The 27,153-nt window shown below is 41.4% G+C and overlaps 2 protein-coding genes across 7 annotated transcripts in view; one reads left to right on the top strand and one right to left on the bottom strand.

Annotated features, from left to right (window-relative positions):
* Positions 1 to 20,479, top strand: part of B3GALNT2 (beta-1,3-N-acetylgalactosaminyltransferase 2) — a 29,910-nt gene extending 9,431 nt beyond the window's left edge. Inside the window, exons 2-12 of one of the 3 annotated variants that reach the window (XM_068154775.1) lie at positions 1,364 to 1,508; positions 2,849 to 2,949; positions 3,977 to 4,170; positions 5,444 to 5,539; positions 11,197 to 11,307; positions 11,985 to 12,066; positions 14,250 to 14,430; positions 16,037 to 16,162; positions 17,184 to 17,343; positions 17,726 to 17,782; positions 17,970 to 20,479. In XM_068154775.1, the coding sequence (XP_068010876.1) occupies positions 1,364 to 1,508; positions 2,849 to 2,949; positions 3,977 to 4,170; positions 5,444 to 5,539; positions 11,197 to 11,307; positions 11,985 to 12,066; positions 14,250 to 14,430; positions 16,037 to 16,162; positions 17,184 to 17,343; positions 17,726 to 17,782; positions 17,970 to 18,104 (1,388 nt within the window). In that variant the 3' untranslated portion in view covers positions 18,105 to 20,479. Of the gene's footprint in view, positions 1 to 1,363; positions 1,509 to 2,848; positions 2,950 to 3,976; positions 4,171 to 5,443; positions 5,540 to 11,196; positions 11,308 to 11,984; positions 12,067 to 14,246; positions 14,431 to 16,036; positions 16,163 to 17,183; positions 17,344 to 17,725; positions 17,783 to 17,969 lie in introns of all 3 variants that reach the window. The other 2 variants (XM_068154766.1, XM_068154757.1) reach the window with 2 other exon arrangements.
* Positions 18,915 to 27,153, bottom strand: part of TBCE (tubulin folding cofactor E) — a 28,003-nt gene continuing 19,764 nt past the window's right edge. For all 4 annotated transcript variants that reach the window (XM_068154728.1, XM_068154745.1, XM_068154719.1 and 1 more), the window contains exons 10-17: positions 24,637 to 24,701; positions 24,481 to 24,545; positions 23,850 to 24,002; positions 22,751 to 22,904; positions 22,102 to 22,170; positions 20,996 to 21,055; positions 19,639 to 19,730; positions 18,915 to 19,386 (exon numbers count right to left, since the gene is read on the bottom strand). In XM_068154728.1, the coding sequence (XP_068010829.1) occupies positions 19,294 to 19,386; positions 19,639 to 19,730; positions 20,996 to 21,055; positions 22,102 to 22,170; positions 22,751 to 22,904; positions 23,850 to 24,002; positions 24,481 to 24,545; positions 24,637 to 24,701 (751 nt within the window). In that variant the 3' untranslated portion in view covers positions 18,915 to 19,293. The remainder of the gene's footprint in view (positions 19,387 to 19,638; positions 19,731 to 20,995; positions 21,056 to 22,101; positions 22,171 to 22,750; positions 22,905 to 23,849; positions 24,003 to 24,480; positions 24,546 to 24,636; positions 24,702 to 27,153) is intronic.

Below are 27,153 nucleotides of genomic sequence, written 5' to 3'. Positions count from 1 at the left end.
GGGGGCATACAGTACTGACTGTGATATTTTTGGTCTGTTCAAATTAGATTTAAAAAATCTTGTCTGTGCTGTATGCACTAGTTAAGAGGGCCCTCACATTTATATGTTTTCTTTATCTGCAGCCTCACAAACAGAACCCAGTGAGGTGAGAGGAAAGCCAAATATAAATCTCTCTCTAACTCCAGGCTGATAAATTTAACAAAGCAATTTCAGTTCAGCTACTTGCCTGACTGTTTCAGGCTCTGTCAGAGCTTCTCAGGGGTCTATCCAGTCATAATCTTACTTGAAATCAAGTCCATCTTTCATGATCTCTAAATTAAAACTGCACAAGCTAAATCATGGATTGCAAATGTATCCAGCTATGAATAAAACCAGAGCATTCCCTTGTGTAGGGATGTAATACACTCGGTGAAGGCAGAGTGCTGTTCAACTTGAAAAGGTTAAAAACAATAACACCTTGACATACTGTATTGAAATGGTAGGGTCAGGTGGTTCAGGAATTTTAAAAAGGAGGGAAATGGACATATTTCTGAATCTGACAGTCCTACAATAATGGTGAAATCTGGTAGTCAAGGCCTGATACCAGTCATGACGAGCCTCCTCCATGCTGGAAGATTTATCAGTGGGCAAACTGAAAGCCCAGACTGTCTAAAAGAGTTTAGCAGAGGCAACAGTAGGATCTTTTACATTGTCCACAAGGTTTCCAGTGGCTGATAGGAAAGTGAGAAGGCCAGCAAGAGCATGTTCTCAGGGGTGTAGTTTGCTCATAAGACAGTCAAATATTTGAAGAATGGAAGATGCTGTCAGTCAAAACTGAGCCTGCTTTGTGAGTCACTGTTTCTTCATTTTGTTTTCACCTATGGTGACTTGCTTAATAAGCTCATTGCAGTAAAGTTTTCCTAGATTGCTGGTGAAGGTTTTGGCATGTTGAAAATGTTAGAATAGAATAGAATTAACCAGGTTGGAAAAGACCTTTGAGATCATCGAGTCCAACCTATCATCCGACACCATCTGATCAACTAAACCATGGCACCAAGCACCCCATCCAGTCTCTTCCTAAACACCTCCAGTGATGGTGACTCCACCACCTCCCTGGGCAGCCCATTCCAATGGCCAGTCACTCTTTCTATGAAGAACTTCTTCCTAACATCCAGCCTAAACCTCCCCTGGTGCACCTTGAGACTGTGTCCTCTTGTTCTGGTGCTGGCTGCCTGGGAGCCCTAACTGTGAACCAAGAATGTGATAGTAATTCTGTTTCTTGTTTTTGATGTTTCCAGATTCCCAGTACTCTTGCTTTTGGTATGCATTGTAATGATTTCTTGCATTTCAGGTTTATAATAAGTCTGTCACTTTATATTTCTAGGTCCACTGGCCTTCTTTCCTCTGTGGAAGCCAAAACATGATATTATTGTAGGTGTTTTGTCAGCTCGACACAATCATGAGCTGCGCAGTGTTATAAGGAACACTTGGTTCAAGCACCTGAAACAGCATCCTGCCCTCAGCCAACGGTAATCTCTACTGGTTTGTAATCTGGGGCGGAGGGGAAACTATAAAGACTTACGGTGCTGAAATATCTTGATTGAGTTTTCTGTTGGTTTTTTTTTTTGTTTTGTTTTGCTTGTGGGTTTGGTGGGATTTGTGTGGGTTTTTGCTGGGAAAGTTTCATGGTTTTCTGGGCTTTGTGAGCATCTTGCAACTCTATTTAAAAAAAAAATCTACATAGTGCTTTGTAAGAATGCTTCTTGTTCTGGGCCATAACTGGTTATTATGCAAGGAATAAAATGGAATTATTTGACTATTCTCTGCTGTTTGTTTTTGCAATTGGTTGCCACTATTCATTACTGGTGTGTAAGACTTTGCACTTTCTGTGTTGCAATGTATGCGTTGTACAGTACACACCTTGAAATGCATAGTAATCCAGGATACTTGGAAGCAGGCAGGATCACATTGGTGAGAGAATCACAAAAATCTTCTGCGGTAGCTTCAGCTGTAAAGTTTAGGTTCATTTCCCACTGAAGCAGGTGCACCAGACTGCTGCAGTGTGACTTACCAGCAGAAGCCTTCCTAATTGCTTGCTTAAACTTGACAGTCTACAGACAACTCTGGTTTTGCTGAGAAAGTTCTGCTGCAGTTCGTGCCTGGAAACATTATCTTGATAGGCCTCACACAGGAAACCATGTACCATTCACAAATTTGGTGTCAGCATGCAATTTGGAATGAAGCACAGCTACTTCAGTCATCTAAAAATGTGACCTTTCATAACCCAAACGGAGTCCCAGGAGGATATTTAGCTGTTAGGTGAAAGGCTCAGGATCTTCTTGTCCTTCATACTGCTCCTGACTGTGGCTCAATGTGATATGTTGATCTGGGCTGGAAAAAGCAACCTGTTGTTTTGCTACAACCCTAAACTGAGACATTACATTGTAATGGGTAGCCAGGAGTCTTTGTTCCTCCTTTGATGCTGTGTGTTTTTTTCCTTACTATGTATTTTGGTTACCTTTTGAGTGCAGAATAGTTAAACGATTTTGAATTGAGTAACAAAGCCAGACAGGGAGAGTCAGGTCTTCAAGATCCTTCAGTGTTGCTCTAGGTCTTTCTTCTGTTGTGTGCTGGCTGTCTTGAATCTCACTCCTAGTTGCCAATCTTCCTGATGCAATATGAAATGCTAATGTGGGTTTGGACTTGAGCTCCTATGAGGGGATTCACATGGTTGCTCTACATACTGCTGATTTTTAAGGAATTCAAAATCTTAATCCTGTGGAAGGCAGGCTGTTGTGATGAAGTGAGTATATTGAAGATGGAGGGAGGAGGCAAGAGAACTGGTGCTAATAAAACCAAATTATTTTAGTGTCCTTGTCAAGTTTATAATAGGTGCGCATGGTTGTGCTGTGCCAGTGGAGGACAGAGAGGACCCCTACTCCTGCAAACTTCTGAACATCAGTAACCCAGGTATAGAAGTTACCTTTTAAAAATTCTATGATATGAACTAAAAACAAATCATCTTTTCTGAGAGTCATTTGGTGAGCTTAACTGACAGAGCTGGTTTTGAAAGGCAATGCCTCCTTTAACTTGCTGTCTTCATAGCTGCATTATCTTCATGTCAGTACCCTGTGCAGGCATGAAAGGGAGAGGTGTTTACTCCTGGGAAGGGGAGGCCATTGTCTTCTAATGGATTTGTGTATTCCTTGTGTCAAGCGACAGCTGCTCCCATGTAATCTCCATTTTTACTCAATTTCTGTGTAAGGTGAAGTAGGGGAGAACCAAAATGGCCTAGTCTAGTATGAAAGGAAGAAAGTAGCAAGGCACCAGAGTCTTGAGTGCCAGGTGGACTTCACTCATGACAAAGTAAATTCTAAGCAACTCTGGATGAAAGGTTTTTCAGATTCTGCTCTAAAGAGAGAACAACTAAGAAATGTACCACAGAGGAAAAAAAAAATAAACTCTGCCATATAAAAATTCCTAACTCAAATAGTAACTTCTTCCTGTCAGCTTTTTTTTTTTTAATATATTTAATTTTTGTTCTTTAATTGCAAGGTAACTAACTATTGCTTGGCACTTAAGCCAATGATTTACCTTAAAATGCGACTTCTGTTACTTTCTCTTTGAATGGCAACATCCGCTGCCTAACCAATCTCTCAAGACTAAATGGTACTTCAGGGCTTTGGGTAGTCATAATGCCAAAAGGCAGGCAGGGTTTATTGTGTTTCTAGTCTGTTCCCTGTGGATATGTAGGCATTATCTTGCTAGTTGCTGGTAGCCTGCAAATTGCTGGGTCACTGTGAGTTTCTCCTTGCTACAGTATGCAGACAGTTGTATTTTCTTCTCCTCCAGCATTTGGTTATCCCTGTACATTTGCGAGCTGTGACAATTAATTGAATTGGAATGCTCTGCATGTGTCCAGAGTGCTTTGTTTGTATTCAGTGTAAGAACCCTGAAGTCTTAACCACATCACCTTTGTCCTTTCTTTTACATACAGTTTTGAATCAGGAAATTGAAGCATTCAGTCTCCCTGAGGATGTACCTTCTGTGCTATCTGAAGACAGAATTGTCAGCGTGAATTTCCGTGTACTTTACCCCATTGTCATTACCAGTCTTGGGGTATTTTATGAAGCTGATGGAGTGGGATTCCAGAGGAACATCACTGTGAAACTGTACCAGGCAGAACATGAGGTAGAGCATTGTAGTTCCATTTTGAAAGTGGACTAAAGCATGTTGTTTCAATGTGGATTGAGTTCTAACAGGAAACAACACACTGTTCTGGTGATTTAGAAGAGAAGCACCAACTGACAAGCACATCAATTTTATTTTTCTTCTGTTGCATTGTAATTTCTTATTTCATAGGTAAATGAACACACATCCTGGATGGGGAAAAGATGCAATTCATAAAGTGCCATCAGTTTAGTTAAATGCTGTTTGGAAAGAGAACTTGTATCTAATTCCAAGACATAATTTTGATCACATTTGAGGTTCTAAATTATTGACAAATATTCAGGAATTTTTAAAAAACACAGTTGAATATATTTAAAACACATTTGCAGAAAGACACATTTGGTGCCTTCAAGCAGAGAGGTGGAGGACAGCTGTAACTTTTTCTTGTCTTCTGCTGCCAGACACTTTGAGATTCTTAGAAGCTGGTATTATTAACAGGTATTGCTTAGAGGTAGTAATCAAACTTGAGTGATAATTTCCACCACTCCCAAGCTTTATGCATCTGTAGAACAGCTTAGTGCTAACTTGGAGGGAAAAAAGGGTATGATTGTTGCATTTGGTATATTGAATCTATTTCTACCAATAACTCGACAGGCCAATTTCAAGATTTCTGGCTCTGCTACAGTAGAAAGGGTTTTTAATTTAAGCTAATAATTAAGTTTAAAAAAAGCTTTTATGGTGGGCTTCCAAAGAGTTTGGTTTGTAATAGAAAAAAAGTGTTCTGTGGTCAGGTTTGTTTGATAAATGATAGAATTCTAAACATTGAAAGCCTATTAATGTGATCTGCATTAGCTTTTTGCTTCCAGGGAAGGAGAAAAATTAGTGCCATAGGAGTGCTCGAAGGCTGTTTTCTGAAGACCGGAGATCTGGCAATACAGCATCTTTGTAATTTATTATCATCTAAGAGCCATTTGGTGGCCTATGTAGTATAGTAGCAGTTAAATTTTAGAAGTCAACGTCCTCTGTTGCAGTTAATAGCATTCAACTATTTAAACTAAGTCTGTAAACTGAAAGAGGAGTCTGAATCTCTTGGCTGGATTCTAGTTGAATTTACACTCTTGTTCCATTGTTTGCTTCCACTGTATCAATCCAACACTTGAATTATTGTGACAATAAAACTTTCACTAAGTTTCATGTAATCAACAAGCCTGTTACCATTGTAAGGAGCCGAGATGATAGAGATTTGCATGATCTCACAGCACTTTTAAGGTGTGTTTTTGTTTCCTGTTCACAGGAAGCTCTCTTCAGTGCTCGCTTTAGTCCCCCAAGCTGCGGAGTGCAAGTGAACAGATTGTGGTACAAGCCAGTAGAGCAGTTCATTTTGCCAGAGGTATGTGCAGTTATTGGAACTGTCTGCAGTTCTTTCAAGTTGGCTGGAGAGACTGATTGATAAAACTGGCCTTTGCTTGAGGCAGAAAAGGGCAAGAGGAAACCTCTAGAATGTTAGTTGAAGGGGTATATATACTGTTTTGATTGGGAATAACTTAACGAGGCAGGAATTATAAAAATACAGTTATCTGTATTTCCCCCAAAACCCTGCCCCAAAATGATGTACAAGACTAGTTAAATTTTATGTACAGATTCTGTTTGGTCAGGAATTCCACAAGGATGCTTGTGGGCAACTTTAGCTCAATTTAGAGAATTCAGAAAATGGAAAAGGCTAAGCCATAAAATAGCTTTACTCCACTTAAAAAATCAGAGGAAAGCCAGGACCCTAAGGAAAAGCCAAGAATACCAGTGGTACTCATGAGGGCAGAGTAGGAATTTGGAGATGGTCCCGGCATCTCTCCTTGATGGTAGCCTCCAGAACTGCAAGCTTTATAATCCAATTTGTGGATCACACAGCATAAATCCAAACAAAAGGGACCCACCAAAGTTAGCGTCCTTAGACACGGCTTTCACGAGAGCAGCGCTGCCTTAGCAGTGCAAGAGAAGCCGCGCTGCCGGCATGTTTCCAGTGAACAGCCACAGTTTACGCCAGGCAGGGTTGCTCCAGCATGAGATAAGGAGCAGGCTAGAAGGGCTCTGCAGAGGGACCTCGACCAACTGGACAGATAGGCAGAGTCCAATATGATGGCATTCAACAAGTCCAAGTGCCGGGTGCTGCACTTTGGCCACAGCAACCCCATGCAGAGCTACAGGCTGGGGTTGGAGTGGCTGGAGAGCTCCCAAACAGAGAGGGACCTGGGGGCACTGATCGACAGCCACCTGAATATGAGCCAGCAGTGTGCCCAGGTGGCCAAGAGGGCCAATGGCATCCTGGCCTGCATTAGGAATAGTGTGGCCAGCAGGAGCAGGGAGGTCATAGTGCCCCTGTACTCTGCTTTGGTTAGGCCGCACCTTGAGTCCTGTGTCCAGTTCTGGGCCCCTCAGTTTAGGAAAGACATCGAGACACTTGAATGTGTCCAGAGAAGGGCAACAAGGCTGGTGAGAGGCCTTGAGCACAAGCCCTACAAGGAGAGGCTGAGGGAGCTGGGATTGTTTAGCCTGGAGAAGAGGAGGCTCAGGGGAGACCTCATTGCTCTCTACAACTACCTGAAAGGTGGTTGTAGCCAGGAAGGGGTTGGTCTCTTCTCTCTAGCAACCAGCACCCGAACAAGAGGACACAATCTCAATGTTCGCCACGGGAAGTTTAGGCTCGAGCTGAGGATAAAGTTCTTTACTGAGAGAGTTCATCATTGGAATGGGCTGCCCAGGGAGGTGGTGGAGTCATCATCCCTGGAGGTGTTGAAGAGGGGATTGGACGTGGCACTTGGTGCCATGGTCTAGTCATGAGGTTTGTGGTCATAGGTTGGGCTTGATGGTCTCTTCCAACCTTGGTGATACTGTGATACTGTGAACCCAGCGCGCAGAGGTCTGGGGAGAAGCCAGGTCCAGGTGCTGCAGGCTAATCTCTCCAATTTCACCGTGAATCTAGTGAATCCAAAACAAGTCCCAAAACCGAGTCCCAGACCACTTTCTGATCACTGTGTTTAAGATTTCCCTAGACAGCGTGTCCAGTGCCAATATATACCGGGCGTGAAGATCCAGATCCCAGCGTGGGCTTCCCCACGAGTGAATACACGTGAGGGACTTCAGCTCCTGGCGGAAGGAAAGGCCTTTTTTACCTTTTCCCATTCAAGCCTGCAGGGGGAAGGGAAAAGAATTTCATGCCTTTGTCTCCCCCCATTCAAACCTCTGCAGGTGGAGGTGGGAGAAGGGGGGTTTGGTGCACCCTACAACATATACATACTGAAATCTAGCATTTCTTTTTTGCCATCTCCTTATCACCAGTAGTTACAAAGCAAAGGGCTGAAAAACGCAAATTGCTATTACATTGACAAATAGTAGGAATTTCAGAAACCTTTTCAGTTTCTAAAAAAGTTGTTCCTGCTTCAATATGTGGGAGAATTTACCAGAGAATGGGACACTGCCTTCTCTCTCCTGCTCCTTCAGACATTGGTGCACAAGACAGGGTAGAAGCACACAGATTTCTAAGCAACATCTGGAAGAGACATTTCTGATTCTCAGGTCTTGGACATAACAAGATACTGTCATGTTTGCAGTGACAGTATTAGTTGAATAGTTGTGGTGGAGAAGCTCTTACTGAGGGCTACTGAAATTTTGGTTATTTCTTTTCTGGCAGCAGTAGTGAGGAATTTTTTGTTCATTGAACCACTCAAGGAAACAAGAATTAGAACTTCAAGTAGGGTCTACATGGAGTGTGTGGTGCGCAGAAAATTAGTATTTTGGTTTTTGAGACATGTCAGCATCCTTCATCAGAAGTATTGGTGTTTTTTTTTTCCTTTTCCCCCCGCCCTTTTTTTTTTTTAAGAGGAGCCCTCGGAAATTTGGACAGTGTTAGCATTCTTGATTGTCCAGAGATACCATTAGGTAAGATAATAAGGCAGGTTCTAAAGTATTTTATCCTCTTTGGGATTAGAAGAGTAGTATTTTGGTGTAAGGATGTGGAGCCTACATGTGGCTCTTACATGACTGGACCCTTACTGCTATTTCTGTAGGTTGCCTTTGGGTCTGGGTTGTTTTGTTATGCAAGAAATAAGTATGTTATTAAAGAATGGAGCAAGAGAAGACAAAGAAGGGAGGAGAGAACATTTGGAGCCAGTTTAATCCCTGGCTTATTCCCCTGTCTCCATAAGAATGAATGCATTTAGAAACCTGCTTTTTTAAGGGGAATCTGCAGCTGATTAATTGGTTCATAATCTTAAACTGGTTTTATTGAACACTATGCAAATTTGCTATGCTAGCATGAGACCAATCTAATTTGATATCGAATTGATTCAGGAAGTTTTACTTTTTTAAAGAGTATTATTTACCCAGTAATTTGGTAATGTAAACAGTAAGATGTTTTCCTGTAAGACTTTGTTCTGAGATACTAAAATTCTAGGCAGTTGTAATTTTGCTATCAAAAATTGCATTTTTCTGAGAGGCAGACGGGAAGTATTACACTTAGAAAGGGGATATTAATATTCATGTATTTCTTTGTGTGGTCTTGCTTAATCTGATACATGTCATGTGCTGAATGTTTACAGGATAATGTGATGTCTAGTGTAGATTAATAGGGTTTATGCACAGCATGTAGTCTTCTGTGATACTTAGGATGCTGAACTACACAAGATGATTCAGAGGAGGTAGAACACCCACATGCTCATATTTGTTTGTTTGAGAGCAGTAAATTTAGTGAGCTGTTTAATTGTCACAAGGTGGTTTCCGAGACAATATCTACTCTGTGTTTTCACCTTCAAGAAGTAGTGGATTGTACAGACTGCTGAAGAGCTTCATTCATATTCCAGCTGAAATCCTGCTTTTTCTGCTTGCATTGGGGAAAGGGAGGGAAATGCAGCATTAGAGTAAGCATCTGGCAGGCCAGATTGTCAAAGACAGAATCGATCATTCAACTTTGGAACAACAGGAAGTATGGAAGAGCATAACCACTAGAAGACAACTATAACTCACACAGGGGCTTTTACAGCCAAGCCTTAGCAATGTGCTTACTGTGTCAAAAAGCCACGGGCTGCTTGCATGAAAATGGGGCTCCGTGCTATGCACGCTCTGTGTTACTGGTGGGGAGCAGCTGGAGAAGCAAAAAGCACAGTGCTGTTGAAGACTGGGAAAGCAGCCTGGCAGGGCTGGCACACCTGTTCGGTATTCACTAACAATGCTTCTGTGCTTTGGCAGCAACAAGGCTGGAATTTAAATGGGGAAGAAACAGATGAAATAGTCTCAGGTGTGCCACTGATGTTTCACTTTAAGCATTTCCAGGCCTCAGCTTTCATTAAGCAGCTTAGAGTAAGAATAACTGAAGGCTAAAATCATTAGAAAATTTGCTTACAGGTCTGTTAACCTGGAAAATAATGATAGTTTGCAGCTTTAGAACACCTTGCAGGTTCCTTGGTAATAACTGGTTAAGACTCTTGGTACATGCTTGAAATTAGTTTCAGTGGTGCGAATTTTAATGTTTCTGGTTGCTGAGGAATGTAAGGGCTCTCACGCTCACTAAACAACTTGCCAAAGGTTGTCTGTAAAGAAAGCACAGAAGTGGCATTAGAGCCTGTTGTACAGCAAAAGACATTGAAATGGGAGATGACAGCCACTGCAATTAGAGAAATTGAGTATGTGGGTTTTACTGTGCAGGGTGTTCAGGGGTTTTGCTACTAAAAATGTCTTAGTAATGGTTCATTTGTTTTGATAATTGACAGGTAATTTAAGAAGGGGAAGGTATTGAGCATGCAAGTCAGGCTTGAATAAATGTTGACTGGCTCCATTATCAGATTATAAAGCTGGCATTATAAAGAATAGATGGGAGACTTACAAAATACACAGCTATCATTAAACACTGAGGCTGCTGCAGATGTTATGACCAACTCCTAGAGGAAAGCAAAGAACTGAGCTGAACTCTAAGCTAAATTTAATGTTGTATCAGTAACTGGAGAGTTCATGGAGAAAATTTCTGGAGTACAAGGAGGCTAAAGCAGGGAAGAGATTAGTAGTATGAGTAAACAGACTTTCTATAGAGAAAGAGATGCATCTACAAATAGTTGAAACAAGCTGTTTCTCTGTTCCTAGGTCCCCATTAGATACCAATGTTTTTCCTATGAAACTGGTAGAAACAAACCAGAATGCACTTATCTAGCAGTCAGGAGTATAACCCTGCAACTACTCTATGCCACCTCGTCATAATTATGAGGTGATTAAAAATGCAGTACTGCCAGTACTCTTCCCTGCACAAGATTCCATTTGTCCCTTTGCATGCTCTCAGGGGTCTTCAGGAAAGTCTTACATAAAGTGGGTAATAGTTGGACTGCTAGGTGGATCAGTTTCAAGTTGACTCAAGAATTTACACATGCTCACACACACAGAAAAACCATGGAGTGACATAACTTGACAGTTAAAACTAGAAAACTGTTAAGACGTGCACTTATCTTTCTCTTCCTTTCCATATCAGCCGAGATGCGAGGTCAGAGTTTTGTGACTTCTACAGTAGCTTCTGATAACTTTGCCAGGATAAAGGTGGTTGTATTTGCCTTTGAGTTTTGGTGATGTCAGGATTGAGTCTTTGATCTCTGATTTTGGCCGATAATTGAAAAGCAGCATTTATTTCCAAAGCTCTTTTAAAGCATTCTCTTTGTAATACAGGATTTTTAGAGTTGATTTTTAAAAATTCACTTTTGAGTCACCTTTAAATGTCATCTTAAGGATGTTAGAAAGCCAAAGCCTTTTATACTGGTCTTCTGCTAAAAAAAAAAAAATCAGTGTTCCTGATGTAGAGATTCATGATTAGTCTGAGAAGTATGATTAGGTGCTACTGAGTTTCATGGATGTATTTCTTCTATTTATACTGAAGTGTAAGTGAAATGTCTATTTTGTGTGTTCAAGCTCTGTGTTGCATGGAAATGGATATTTTGAAATAAAACCCCTCAAACTCTTTGATTTTCATCCTTTGAAGTCTTTGAACATCTGCATAACAGTGTTTTGCTCTCTTACCAGAGTTTTGAAGGCACCATTGTGTGGGAAAGCCAGGATCTTCAAGGCCTTGTTTCAAGAAACCTTCATAAGGTGACGGTGAATGATGGAGGCGGTGTTTTCAGAGTTATCACAGTGAGTCGTCTTGCTTTCTCTTCCACCATGTTTCTGTTTTTCCTGTAAGTCTTGGCAATTCAGCTTTGTGCTTTCCTGAACTTTTCTGTAACCGTTAAGTCAGTTCAGCTTCTCGTGCCTCAGAGGGGAAGTTTGCTGTGTCTGGGATAAGGACAAAGGCATACAAAAAATTACACGCTTTCCTTTCTTTGAAGCTAGTAAAGTTCATCTGTTCTCACTGTCAGATGAGTAGCAGTATCACTGTATCAGAGATGGCAAAATGTGGGTCAAAAATCCTGTGCCAAAATCCCAATTGATGGGATTAAGCCTGTTTTGGGTTTTGTTTTGTTTTGTTTTTTTCAAATGTCTCTTTTTTTTTTCAGTTGAAATGCTGCCTGCTTAAACATGCTGTGCTGTTGAAATTTAGCCAAAATAAGTTTACATTTTGCTCTCAGTTTGAAACTTGTTTTTTAACACTTTCAAGGTACTGCTGGGTTTAGGTGAAACTCCAAAAATACGACACAAAACTTTAGAGTTAAAAATCCTAGTTTTTCATTACACAGATCCCTAAACTAGAACAGCTTTAAATTAACTTCATTCTCCATTGCCAGAAAACTTTGTACCTTACAATTTCAGGGAACACCACATCAGTGATGGGAGATGAACTAATTTATTTCTTTTCATTAATCTGTCTCTAGCAGGCAGGAGAAGGGTCACTGCCACATGAGCTTACAGAAGGTGTGGAGGGAATAGCAGGTGGTTTTATCTACACTGTTCAAGGTAAGTCTGCTAAAAGCAGACTCACGTTTGATATTATGCTAAAACAGGACCTTTAAATTACATTTCTGAGGTAAAATTTGTGCTATCTCTATGAACTTGATTAACTTAAAGTTTATTTTAGTAGAAACAATTAAATTCCTTCTGTTTTTTTCATGCCTGTCAGTATTCTTGCAATATTTTCTTAGCTTTCACCTGCAGGCAGTTATGTAATGGGGTTCAGCAAGGACCACCTAAGCTACAAGTGTTATAATTTGTGAAAATCGATATGCTGGGAAAATTACAAAATATGAATTATTATTTATGAAATACACACATTATTATACCAAACTAATTAATTAGGATCACCTGCCTGGTTGATGGCAGGTAATTACACATAGAAGATATTAATAACACAGTAGAAAAACAGTCTGAAAAAATCAGAAGCTTGGAATTAAGAGGAACAAATGGGGAAAATCTTATTATCTACACCATAACAAACTGCAATGCCAGCTTAGGTGACGAGATGGACCCCTCAGCTTAGGAAAGGAGCCAAGCAACAGGTAAAGTTTCAAAAGCTTTAGAAACAATTAGGAGAGTTAGCCAAAGTTACTGACAAAACTGCTGGGCTACTATTCAGCAGAGCTTTTGGTGGATAATGTGGTACCCGGAGTTGTGATTTGCAATCCAAAAGGCAAGGAAAATCCAAAATGGTAGATTGCGAAACAGAGGAAATGTGAGAGAGGGAGCTGCTACTGTAGAAGAGCTTTGTAGCTAGAACGTGTGGCTGCTGGAACAAATTGCTATTTGCCCTGCAGACAAGAATACAGGAATGCATGTCCTTGCCACAGCCCAGAATCCATTAACAACACACGCAGGCTTCAGATCATCCTCTTTTGAAAACTGAACTGCCCAGTGGCAAATTCCCTGTCCAAATTTCACCAGTCAGTTCAAAACGCTGTACAGCGTGTGAACTGCACACTGACATTCTCAAGCAGGCAGTTGCATGTGTTCCAGGCTGCATGAATCATGTGAAGCACAGGGAGCAGCTCTCACCCTCCAGCTGGACTTGATGGTGTCTGCCTATTTTCTGCTTCTCCGCTTCACCCTGGACCCTGTAACAGGAGAGGGCAAGAGGGAGTAGTGCCAAACCAGGTTTCGCTTGTTAATGCCTCTTCCAGGACAACATCAAAGCAATGGAGTTTGATTACATTTTGCATAGGATTTTTTGAGTGTTTGTTTTGGTGTTACTTTTTTATGCTAGATATACATGCTTTAGGAGTAATTGATATAACAGCCTTTTTACTGGTAAGAGTAACAGTGAAGTCACACTCTTTATATTAAAATACCTTAACAATGTGAACATTTTTTAAAAAAGAAAAGGAAGAGAATACTATTTTACTTTAAACTTTCTGTATCAGACCTTATGCAAAAGTCTTTCTTTGTTCTGCAGCTTTTTAACATTTCATCAAGATTTTTCAACTAATTGTAGAATTTTCATAACCACATGTGCTGTTTTGGCCCTGGCTGTGGGCCAAATGACCACCAAATCTGCTCTATCACTCCCTTTCTTAGATGGACAGGGAAGAGGGGAAAATACAACAGAACCTAGTAATAAGATAGGAGTGATCTAATAATGATAATGGTAAGCACAAGCAAAAAAAGTCTGTGCATAGAAGCAAAAGCAAAGCAAGATGTTATTCTCTACTTCCCATCAGCACATGGTGGTCTGTGACTCCCAGGAAGCAGTGTTCTACGTAGTGGTTTCTCTGGAGGACAGACGACATGGATGAATATCCCCACACATCCTTCTTTCACATAGTTCTTACATCTGAGCTGACATCATAATGGTATGGAATACCCCTTTGGCCAGTTTGGCTCAGCTGGCCCAGCCATGTCCCCTCCCAAGATCTTGCCCACCCCTCAGCATACTCCTGGGGCAGGAAAATGTTGGAAAAGCACAGCCTTGGTGCTCAGCTCAGCAGTAGCCAAAACACTGGTGTGTTATCAACACCCAGCTACAGCACTGCAAAACACAGCACTAGAAAGATGCTTTGAGGAGAATTAACTCCAGCTCAGCCAAACCCCAGTGAGTTGAACACATCTTCAGATTCATTGTGTATGTCATGTATGATCCAAGTGAAACCTGTGGAACAGTATGTAGGTATGCATCTCTGTTTAATGCTGGGTGTGATTTCTTTCAGAAGGTGATGCTCTTTTAAAAAGCCTCCATACTCGTGCAGAAAGGTTTACAAGTCACATCAAAAATCTGGAGAAAGAGGATGCTTTATTGAAGGAAGAAAGCAGTACCTATGATGATATTGTTTTTGTAGATGTTATTGACACTTACAGAAATGTTCCAGCCAAACTGCTGAACTTCTACCGATGGTACGTTGAAAATAGAGTACTTTGTTACATTGCTGTTTGTAATGCAAGATGATCCAGCATGTTACATTATCTGACAGGTTCCATGAAATACAAACCATATGTGAGTTACCTCACTAAGTTGTATTTCTCTCACAATTTTGGGGACCTGTAGTGAGTAACATAATAGGCTCTGTATTTGAGTGCTGACCCATGGTGCCTCAGTTAAGCATGAGATGACAGTTTCTGCTCAAAGAGTCCAGGTATGAAAATTTTCATGTCTCCTTGTAATTTCTTTCAATTTGGTTCTGACTGAAAACTAGCAGCTTTAGTCTTTCAAAGGATGGCTTTTGGCCAGCTCATATGCTTAGTTTTTCATTCTGTGGCCACTGATTCTTGTGCTGTCACTGGGCACCACTTCAAACAGCCTAGCACTATCTCTTTACACCCTCCTTTCAGGCACTGATGAGCTCCTCACTGAGCCTTCTCCTCTCCAGGCTTAACAGCCTCAGCTCTCTCAGATTTTCCTCTTGGGAAATGCTCTCCAGTCCCTTAAATTGCTTTGGTGGCTTTTTGGGGAACTCTCCATCCAGTGTGTTCATGGCTCTCTTGTACTGAGGATCTTAAGACTGCACGCTGTAATCGAGTTGTCACCTCACCAGTGCTGAGTAGAGGGGAAGGATAAGAAGCTTGTGTACAGGGGGAACAGAGGGTTGACAGGAAGAGTTTTCATAGTGCTTTGCATTGTCTGTGATTAATCTAATGAGTTATTACTGCCAATTTACAATTCTTTTACTCTGAGACAACTGTTTCAAGTAATTGATGTTGCTGTGGAGTAAGAAATAACGCTGACAGTTGCTTATGCACTTACTTAACAACTTCTGTGGTTATAAATGCAACTGAAAAACTGAACCATGCTTTCAGTTCCTAAAAGAGATTAAATGTCAAGACTTAGATCTTTGTGATAATTTCTTCCAGGTAAGCAGAATTTTCAAGATTTAATAATAAAAGGCTTAAGGAAAATGCCCTTAAAAAGTATGTTTGTTCCATCAACCCAGGCATGGTCCCTAGAATCTTGAGGGGTTTTTTGGTTGTTCTACAAGTGTCAGATATTCAGCTATTTAGACAGTTAAAGATTACTTTTTTAATAAATGGTGCTTTTCTGAGGAAAATTAAGTACTAGGCTATTTCCACACGTTTCTTACAACCTTCTACAGTTGTACTGCCTTTGAACTGACTGTCTCATGCAGAGGAGTAGGCCACTGCCTTTTAACAACTGTGCTGCCGTCATCATCAGGGATTCATACCCTTCTCAGGTCAATTCTGTTTAAGATTGAGTAATTAAAAATTCACCATCTGTCCTGGAGAACAAAACTTCAAGTTTATTTTTTCCAGCTCATACATAAATCCATGTTGTAAGATAATCACAGGATGCAGCTGCATCGCTTCTCCACAGGACAAGTAGGCAGTCTTAGTGAATAGGGAAAATGTTTAAAAGTTGAGGGTAAGAAAGATATTCCTGCCCTCTTCCTTCCCCCTCTGCTTCCCCAAAAGACCTTGTGCAATGTTCTGCTGCATAACTGTTATGGGCTACAGCTCAACATCTTACCACTTTTTATTTTGGCTACAGGACAGTTGAATCAACGAGTTTTGATCTGTTGCTGAAGACAGATGATGACTGTTACATTGATTTGGAGGCTGTTTTTAACAGGATAATGCAGAAAAAATTGGACAGACCGAATACTTGGTGGGGAAAGTGAGTTTTGCTTTAACTTGTCTTTAAGATACCATGTTTTTAGTGAAAGGTTTACTGCTTTAAGTCTGTTTTCATGCCTTTGTAATACGCACTTTGAAGTCCATGCATGACAGGCGTTGCTGCCCATGTTGTTGCTGTCTGAAATGGTGTATCTGATTCACAAAGTCCTGAGCAAAGTTTCCCAGCCTGTATCACACTTGTAAATAACTGGGAGGATCAAAATAACCCTTCCACCCATGGAATGCGCTGCTACACTGGTATCAGATCCAGTAGAGTAGAAATGCTATGCTGCTGTAACCTTCGTTGTAGCACAGCAGCACTGCACGTCTTCCTGGAGCAACATGCTTTCCGAGAAAAGCCAGCCTTTGCTGCTGAAGATGGCTGGCTTCACTAACCTGTTACTATCTCACGTTTACTCATAAGGTGATTTAATAAGGGGTGTGGAATAGCTGGCTGTCTTGTGATAGTCTCAAAGGTCTGAGTGGTGGGTATGTATTTTGTGGCCTGTACAAGAACTCAGTGCCTGCTGCCTGTTATTTTTGTCACCTGTTTTCATTTGGAAAACAGCTTAGAGAAAGTATAGAAAACCCCAGTACTTTTCCTTGCTTCCTGGTTTTTAAGCAGGAAAATAGGTGCTGTGTAACAGTGCTGTAACTGCATGCCTACTGGAGGCACCACTTTCTGTCATGTCAATTAACCAAAGGAGACTGGACACAAGATGTGCCTGTTTCCAGAACACAGACAAAGCCCTGGATGAAAGCCCAGCAGCAGACGCAGATATGCTGAAGACCTGACAGACAATGTTGTGTTTGTTTCTGTTGTAAGAATTTTCTCTTATTACCCAAGACTTGAGACCATACTTTCAGCTGTTGTGTTTGATTAGATGTGTGCTCCAGGCTAGGAACTGTAATTAGCATCACCTTGTATTTCTTCCTCTTAATTGTTACTTCAGGTGTTAGCTGTGTTCATAGGTTTCACAGAAGGATTTGTATAAACATCTCACATCTAATGTGGTCTTCAGTTTCAGACTAAATTGGGCAGTTGATCGAACTGGGAAATGGCAAGAACTGGAGTATCCAAGTCCTGCTTATCCAGCCTTTGCTTGTGGGTCTGGCTATGTCATCTCCAAAGACATTGTTCAGTGGCTGGCAAGCAACTCTGAAAGACTGAAGACATACCAGGTATTAAAGAATTGGTTCACTTTTATTATCTTAAACTGGTCTGGGGAGCAGCATGTGTACATTGCTCAAGTGTTAATGCTGGCTTTCTGCAGTGCTTTTGGTCACTGTGTTTAGTGTCTGTTCTAGGCCAAAGCACAGCTGTTTTGGACTGATAACTTCTGGAGCTGTAGTCTTGATTTCTGTGCTGCCTTTTAAGAACAGTGTATTATCACAGGAGAGCTAAGAGAAATTAACACCTCTAAAACAGTCAAACAGGTTTTTGTAGTTACATTTTTTACTGCTGGTTACATCACTAAACTTCTTCTCGTTTGCAGACTCATGCTTCATGCTTTCCTGGTGCTAATGTCTATATTTTAATTATTTTTTAAATGTGTTGTCTCAGGGTGAAGATGTTAGTATGGGCATCTGGATGGCAGCTGTAGGGCCCAAAAGATATCAAGTAAGTCTGAAGAAATTGTGTCTTTGCCCCAGCAGCCCCCATTACCCACCCCTAAAGGTCTCTGAATAGGTCTAGCAGATCAGAGAGGAACATACACTTCTAGTTGGTGACCCTTGGGTGGAAGTAAAGATTAGTAAAGACTAGATTCTTTGTAAGGAAAACTGACTGAACTGACTCTCTCTAACAGGATAGCCTCTGGCTGTGTGAGAAGACATGTGAGAGTGGTATGCTGTCTTCCCCTCAGTATTCCCCAGAGGAACTGAGAGAGCTGTGGAGATTAAAGGAACTGTGTGGAGATCCTTGTAAATGTGAGGAGAGATGATGGACTTGCCTTTGAAGACACAGTAGTGTATGCTGATTGTGGAGAAGTGTACATTGGGATTCATTTTTGGAATAGTAAGGAATGTTAAGGTACCTTCTGGGTTTCAACTAAAGTGTAATAATATTTGCACATCCTTTTTGATAATTACCCGTGGATTGATCCTATTCATTTTCTATATTATAGATGGTGATCTGACAAAAACCAAAATGTTTAAGATAAAATACTTCCTTTTTATAAAGTCAAAGACCTATTGTAATTAATAAATGCACATAAGTATGCCAACTAGCCTGTCTTTTGTAAAGTACTACTGATTTAACTCAATGCAGAGCAGCACCAGGCCTGCTGCAGCAGGAGGTTGTGTGCTGAGGGGCTCCCTCATCTGCAGGGGCTGAGACAGCTAGGGGTTAGGATTTATATTTAGTTTATGCCATTATCATTTTAGATAAAAATAGTATCCAAGTTTGCTTATACCAAATCCTGAAGTACTGCAAACTTGTCCTGATTAAGAGGAATTTCTGATAGCTCAATGTGTTATTAGATATGAATCTGAAGATACACAAGTGAAAGTAAAGTAAGACTGAGGAACAGTACACTGAAGAATGTAAAATAAACAGCAACACCTCGCAGTAAGTATGTTGAGAACTTACTCATATCACAGTATGTTTATGCTGTAGGGTAGAATAAAGGTCTGTCAGAGTTTGACCTTAAATAGTCTAAGGCTGTGTAGGTACTTCTACAATTACTGCTGTTTGACTTTTGTTTGCTTTAAGGTCTTTGGAAGTAGGTGAAAAAACAAAGAGCAATAGTCTCTTTCAGTGCAACACTAATTTTGTCCTTTTTATAAGTAAAGTGATCACAACTCAATCATGTACTCAGTTCAGTCAAAACATTCTCACTGCTGCAGTGGCAAGATAATATAAAAGCTTGGCAAAAGCATTATCTTGAGTTTTATTTAAATAGTTGAAGCACTATTTGGTGTCTCTCATGTCAGACAATTCAGCCAAAAGCAAATGCTTTCATGGAGACTGACGATTAAGTTTAGGAGGTAGAAGTACTGTGTAGCCATCTGGTGCCACATAGGAAATTCCTGTACTCCCATGTGTGTGTTCAGGCAGGGGCTGACCATGCTGTCTGTAACTTCTGCAGATCCAGTGCTGACTTTTCCTTCACTCTTAAGAAGAATCCTTTCTTACCACCGTATTAATATGCAGTCTCCATTTTCTATTGAGTAAAATTGCAGAGTCTTTAAATCATTGTCTAGTTCAACTTCTTTTCCTTCCAGCTGGAATAAGAAAGGAAAAACACCTGATTGTATTTAAACTGAAATGTGCCATGTAAACCAAATACAGGTCAGGCAGTTGCAGTTAGCAGGGAGGATCTGTCATATTGCAGGAATGAAATTAGCTCCTAAATTACAGCATGAAGATTGCACTCCTTAAGTGAAATCCATTTGGTTAGGTAATATGTTAGAACACGCTCTTGACCTTCAGCAGCATGCAGGATTTTATTGTTGAAATACCCATTTTTAACTCACTTTAGAACTTCTGTAGGACAGTTTCAGTTCTGAACCAGGAATTTTAAGTAGGCGATACAGCAATCCTTTGACCCTCTGAATAGTCATGGACTCTGTCAAGGGCACAGAAAGTTGTTAGAAAAAATGCTGCTACCACTGAGCTGTAGCAGAGTACCAGTGTTTCAACTACACTTGCTTATAGCAACAGTGAAAGGCTGTATTGCTGCTTCAGTTCTAACACTGCAATAATGTCTTTTGTAACTGAAACCATAACTGCTAATGGAAGTGAAAATGGTTTAATCTCTGGTGGACAGGACATGCTACTACCATGTAAGCACTTTGATCCCATATACCAAATTGAAGTGTTCGTGCTTCACAACTTTCCTTTTTTGAGTCTGTATTTACTACATACTAGACTAAGTGACCTTTGGGACACGTATCAGTCAGGTTCTGACTACTTGCACCTGGCAACTGGTCCTTGAAGTTTTCCTTACAAGGAATTGGCTTTCACAGCACAAATAAGTATTGTCACCGTGGAACTAGTGCTATTCTTAGAAATGGTATTACATTAATTAGTCCCAGCAGAGTAGTTTATGAAGTCAGTTACGCAAAGGGGTATTTTTTGTACCAGAGGTACCTTGTTCCAGAGGTGATACCTGTGTTTGCAATAGATATACTCAATGTTATGGTTGAACTGTCACTTCTTTTGAAGCTTTACCTAAAGGCACAGCAATAGTGAGTTATTCCTGTAATACCACACATTGTACTTAGACAAATATTTTTCTATCAAACATTTTTGTAAAAGCTGTATCTGATTTTATGCAACTTGTGATAATAAATGTGGGGTTTATTTTACAATAAAGCCTGACTGTGTCTTTTCCGTTCTGACACATCTTTCCAAAGCAGTCTGATTTAGAACAAAGCCTGCTCATTCTTGTCTCACTACAGGCACTAAAACTTCAGAAGACAAAATTGATACAGGTCAGAATTAGATTTCTAAATTAGATACTGGACCTCAATATCTAGAGCTATGGATGACATCCTTGGCTCTTACACCTTCTTGTTATTTGGTTATCACATCCACCAGATTTCCTACTAGTTAATTAGCCTTTGTCTCAGACACCATTATCATGAAACCTGCAGCAGAGGTCACAAGACAAGCATCAACTTTCAGTACTCAAGCTGAACATGAAAGTAAATGTAAAGGTCAGAAAAATGACTTTCAAACAATTTCTACCTTTGACATTTCTTTATCTGACAGTCTTCAGGGAAGATCTCCCAGAAGCTGACAAAGCCAGAGGCAGCTGCCATTCTGCAATTCAATTATTTGAGAAGGAGCTACAAATGTACTGCTTAAACACAACCCAAGACTTCTTACCTGGTAGCTTTTTCTCTACTGGCTTCTGTTCAGGTTTCTCAGGACATTCAATTGTCAAAGCTTAAGGAAGAACAGTGAGGCATTAATGAATGTGCTGTCAGGAGCACAGAGTCTTTTTAGTCTGTTCTTATTACAAGTTGTTTCCCCTAGCTCAGCCTGATCTGAAAAAAGAAACGTAGCTCCTATCTGAGCAGCTAAGAGAGCATTATGAAAAATCAGAAGTAACTTTGTTAAAGTGATCAGGATTGTATTCATCTTTGTTAAACCAGGGAAAAGATTTTAAAAATCATTCTGCAATACTTAGGAGGTAGTTTGGTCAAAAGGAGTACTTACCTAAAAAGGCTTACTTTCTAGTTAGCTTTTTAAAGTACCTTACAGTAGAATGGAAACTGCTTGCTCAGTTTAAAGCAGGTTTTTGACCCTCACTACCTCAAAGGCACTGCACAAGCACATTTAAAGGAAAGGGTTAGCTTGATTCTTTTATAGAGATTAGAAGAGACATCCATAAAAAGGGTTTCTATTATGTCTAGCCAACTAGATCCCTTGTTATGTTCAGTCTTCCATCTAAATGCATTAGAATATAATGCCTTAAGATACTGTTTTGCCCATGGAATAAAAAAACCACATCAGTTCTATCAACTTGAAAACAAAGCTAAGTGATTCATAAGTCTGAGCTGTAACCTCATTTAAGTATGTACGCAGCCTTAAATGCCAAAGATACCAGAATTTTTTTAACCATTCTAAAAGGTAAGAAGCTTTAAAATGTTGCCAGAAAACAGTGCAGCTATTGACATCAAAATCACAAGTGACTTCTGTAGGGAAGCCATTTGCACTGTCAGAATGGGAGGGTTTGATTACCTCAATTCTGCATTCTTAATTAAGAAAATCATTTGGCTTGGGTTGAAGGGGAAATGATCTAGAGTACACAGAAGCAGGTGTCTGGGCAAACTTATTGATGCAGTTCAGAGAAGAAGATTTACAAGCTGGAACTCTAATGTCTTAAAGGCTTTTGAACCTCTTGTTCTCCATACACATCCAGGAAGGACTAAGCTCACAAAATATTTTAAATGGAGAAGGAACAATTTTGACCATTCCTGGCCTCTTACTCAGAAGCTGATTTTTCAGAGTCAAAGGATGTTGTCTCTTCAGCTCTCCTTCTTCAGGTGCACCATATTCTGTGTGAAGAGAAGTGCACATAAACATGAACCCTTCAAAGACTAAAATTCAACACTAGACCTAAGAGTACTGTGATGTCAGATCAGGCATGAACCTGCTGCCTGTTCCCTCAGCAGCTAGGACACTCAGGAGGCAGGAGGCTTCTGCAATGCAAAGTGCTGCAGATGTGAGCCTTCACCAACTGCCAAAGCACTGGGGAAGGAGCACAGGCACGTGGGGTGGTGCAGGTGACAGGCACATGGAAGGGCTTCTTAAAATCCTCACTGTAAGAAAGGCCTATGGGGGAGAAGGTCGGTGCCTGCTCACCAGTGGAGTTACAGGGTAAATGCTCACAGGTGTCACCCCGAGGCACTGAGCCCAGAAATGTGCAGTATGATGCCGCTGCCCCACAAAAGCAAAGCCATTTGCACACAGGTCTGTCAATAGATGGACTTCCCTTAAGCAGTAGATGGACTTCCCTTAAGCAGTAGAAGCACATGGGGAAAGCATCAGGAGGAAGAGAATGTGAAGAGAGGTCAAATCAGTGCTACCACACTGCCAGGAATGGGGAAATGCTAGTTTTATGGTACTTGTACTTACTGAGACAAAGCAAAGGGTATCTGGGATGGGCAGCAAGAAATTCTTCACTTGGTTTGTTTTTCTCTGGGTTCCAATTCCCACCAGCTGCTAACCAGTCATTTCCAAATATTTTGCGATAATCAAGCTCTGCTCCTCTTCTTTCAGCAGGAAGGATCTGTATGGACAGAGGAATGGTGTGTTACATAGATTTGCTTCTCTAGAAAGCTGTAATTAATGACACTGACTCCTTGCTCTTACTTAGAGTAACATCCCCTTGTTGTTAGAACCCTTAGCTCCACGTACTGATTGATCCATAAATTCAGATCTAAGCAAAGCCACTACTGTACAGGATCACACAGGGATGTTTTTGTAGACATGGAACACATACTGCTTCTGCTCTCTTTTACAACAAGGTTTGATTGGGTTAGATAATGCTACTTTCCTATTACAAAAGGCAAATGTATGCATTACTGTAACAAATAGATTCAGCTATGCTGCTTTCTCTTTCTTGTTTTTTTGGCCAGAGTATGCTGGCTTGTTTTTTATCATCCCTGCAAATTAAAATGGCTCAGGCACTTGAAGAAAAACCACCAAACATCATTAGGTTGTGGACAGGCAGAGGTTGGTCTCTTCTCCCAGGCAACCAGCACTGGAAGAAAAGGACACAGTCTCAAGCTGCACCAGGGGAAGTTTAGGCTGGAGGTTAGGAAGAAATTCTACAGAGAGAGAGTGACTGCCCATTGGAATGGGCTGCCCGGGGAGGTGGTGGAGTCGCCATCATTGGAGGTGTTTAGGAGGAGACTTGATAGGGTGCTTGGTTGCATGGTTTAGTTGATTAAGTGGTGTTGGATGATAGGTTGGATGTGATGATCTTGAAGGTCTCTTCCAACCTGGTTTATTCTATTCGTGCACCTTGTCCTTGTGACCACAGAGTTAGCAGCATTCACAAACAGGGCTGCATCTTGTAGACCTACTGAGTGCACCACTGACTAGGTGATGGAGAAGTTGGCACTTTACCTTTCCTGCACCCAAACAAAGGGTAATCTTAAAGTGGAAACAATTCCTCAGGCAAAGACTTTGTTTTTCCCAGAGTCATGCCATTTGTTGAAATACCACATACCTCAGACTTGTTCAAAACCTCCAACAGACTTATCTTGGCAATAATTAGTTGTCTCAGAGTCTCTGGGTTCTTCTCTGTGTCCATGAAAGGGTTATTGTTACACTGCAGCGACCGCAAGCTTGGCAGTTTATCGAGCTCATTGATAGCTGACCACTGAAATGGCAGAGTCTTTTGAGGAAACTCAAAATATTCTTCATTTCAGAACAATACACAGGAATGTTGCCTTTTCCTGTACAGTGACCATGACCCAACTTTTGGTAGGCAGAACCAAGTACTTCAAAATTCAGTTAAGGAGTATATTGCACTATGTTTTGTAACTAAAAAAAACCCAACCAACCAACCAAAAAGCCAACATACAAACAAGCAAGGAGCTACACAGCATTAGCATTAGAATTCTGCAAGAGGAATTATGAAGTAGCCAAGGGGTACCACAAGCTACCATATACATGTTTAACAGAGATGTTACAGAATGCTTTTACGTTTTTTAATTATGCCTCTGTGTTAATCAAAGTAGTAAATAATTACCTCAGGATCTAACACACAAAGAAGCTTTCAGAAAGCAAATTGCAAGTTACTCTTAAACAAAGAGACATGTGTTTACATGACATGAAACTATCATCACCAAACTTACCTGTGATATTTTGTTGTCTTGTACCACAAGATGCTTCAGTGAAGGAAACATTTTAGTCTTGCATCCTGGATAAAAGAGCACATTTTCAAGGTCATAGTGCAGACTGGAAGTAAACACAAATTATCAAGCTAGAAATTACTTACTCCTTTTACATACCAAATTCAGCATCAGGGAAGTGTATAGAAAATATCCCAGTGTTTCTAAGTATTAGCTGTTCTAACCTGAAATGGAATAGATAAAATGGTTACTGCACTTGGCACAGGAAGCTGGTGGGTTTTTGGTTTTGGTTTGTTTTTGGTAAACACATAATCTAAATAAATAAATAAATAATTTAAAAACTGGCAAACTTTTGAAATGATGCATAACAACTGACAGATGAATAGCAGCATCACAGACAGTACCCAGAGCTCAGTGGAGTGTTCCTGGAATAAATTTATTCAGAGAATGAGTGCAGCAATTTCAAGCTTTCAGAATGGCTCCAGGATTTAAATGGTGTGGTGTCTGCACTGAGCACTGAAAGAAACAGGAAAACACAGCTGATGAACTCAGATGATGGCTCAGAGGCTGGGGCCACAAGCAGAACTTTGGTTTCTCTGATCATGGGAACATTTATGCAGCACTGGGCCTCCTGGGGACAGAATTCAGCTGTCTCAAAAGGGCAGAAGGATTTCTGCACCTGTGTAGGCAAGGCTCATTGATAGGACTTTAAACTAAGATTGAAAGGGGAAAGGGATAAAACCAAGGTCACTGGAGATAAGCCTAGGGGTGGTGCGCCCATTTCAGGGGTGAAATGATAGCCCAGCTCAAGTGCACTATACCAGTGCATGCAGCATGGGCAACAAACAGAAGGATATAGAAGCCATCATGCAGCGGGACAGCCATGACATAGTTACCATCACAGAAATGTGGTGGGATGACTGTCATGACTGGAGTGCTGCAGTGAATGGCTGTAAGCTCTTCAGAAGGGATAGGCAGGGAGGGAGAGGAGGTGGAACGGCACTGTATGTTAGGGAGGTTTTTGATTGTATAGAACTCAGAACTGTGATGATAAAGTTGAGTGCTTATGAGTAAGGATTAGGGGAAAGGCCAACAAGGCAGATACCCTGTTGGGAATATATTACAGACCACCCAGCTGGGATGAGGAGGCTGATGAGGCATTTTACAGGTGATTGGCAGAAGTCTCCAATTTGTCAGCCCTTGTTCTCATGGGGGACTTTAATTCACCATGTCTGCTGGAAATACAACACAGCAGAGAAGAAACAATCGAAGATATTCCTGGAGCATGGGGAAGAGAACTTCCTGACACAGCTGATAAATGACCCTACCAGGGGAGGTGCCTTGCTAGACCTGCTGCTTGCAAACAGGGAAGGAATGCTGGGTAAAGGGGTGGTTGGAGGATGTTTTGGGCTTTGTGATCATGAAATGATACAATTCTCAGTTCTTGGTGCAGTAAGGAGGGTGGTCAGTAATAGCACTATCATGGACAGACTTCATGGAGGGCAGACTTCAAACTGTTCAGGACACTGGTTAAGAGTGTCCCTAGGGAGACAGTCCTGAAGGGCAAGGGGGTCCAAGAAGGCTGGGCATTTTTCCAGGAGGAAGTCTTAAAAGCTGAGTGGCAGGCTGTCCCCATGTGTCATAAAATGAACTGTCAGGGAAGATGCCCAGCCTGGCTGAACAGGGAGCTCTTGCAAGGGCTCAGCAAAAACAGGAGAGTTGACCACCTTTGGAAAGAGGGCAGGCAAGTCAAGAAGAATACAGGCGTCTAGTTACACCATGCAGAGAGAACATCAGAAAAGCAAAAGCCTGGCTAGAACTTAACCTGGCCACTGCCATGAGGGATAACAAGAAAGGTTTTTACAAATACATTAACAACAAAAAGAAAGCCAAGGAAAATGTCCACCCTTTATTGGATGTAGGGGGGAACATTGCTATCAAGGATGAGGAAAAGTACTTAATGCCTTCTTTGCCTCACTCTTTAATAGTCAGACCCATTATCCCCAGGGTGTTCAGCCTCCTGATAGGGATGGAGAGCAACACTAACTCCCCATAATCCAGGAGGAAGCAGTTAATAACCTGTTATGCCACCAGGAGACATGAGTTTGTGGAGCTGGATGGGATTCACCCAAAAGTGCTGAAGGACCTGGCAGAGGAGCTTGCCAAACTGCTCCTCATCATCTATCAGCAGTCCTGGTTAACAGGGGAGGTGACAGACAATTGGAGGCTTGCCAACACCAAGCTGGGGGCAAGAGTTGATCTGCTGGAGGGTAGAGAGGCTCTGCAGAGAGACCTCGACAGGCTGGACAGATGGGCAGAATCCAACAGCATGAGATTTAACACATCCAAGTGCCGGGTTCTGCACACTGGCCACAACAACCCCATGCAGTGCTACAGGCTGGGGTCAGAGTGGCTGGAGAGCAGCCAGGCAGAGAGGGACCTGGGGGTACTGGTCGATGGTAGGCTGAACATGAGCCTGCAGTGTGCCCAGGCAGCCAAGAGGGCCAATGGCATCCTGGCCTGCATCAGGAACAGTGTGGCCAGCAGGAGCAGGGAGGTCATTCTGCCCCTGTATACTGCACTGGTTAGGCCGCACCTCGAGTACTGTGTCCAGTTCTGGGCCCCTCAGTTTAGGAAGGAGGTTGCCTTGCTGGAACGAGTCCAGAGAAGAGCAAC

Source organism: Melanerpes formicivorus, unplaced genomic scaffold, assembly GCF_026170545.1.
Source record: "Melanerpes formicivorus ecotype bairdi unplaced genomic scaffold, bMelFor1.0.p_v2 SCAF_2, whole genome shotgun sequence".
NCBI classification, from domain to species: Eukaryota; Metazoa; Chordata; class Aves; order Piciformes; family Picidae; genus Melanerpes; species Melanerpes formicivorus.
Note: the sequence above shows the minus strand (reverse complement) of the source record. Positions and strands in the feature narration are given on the sequence as shown.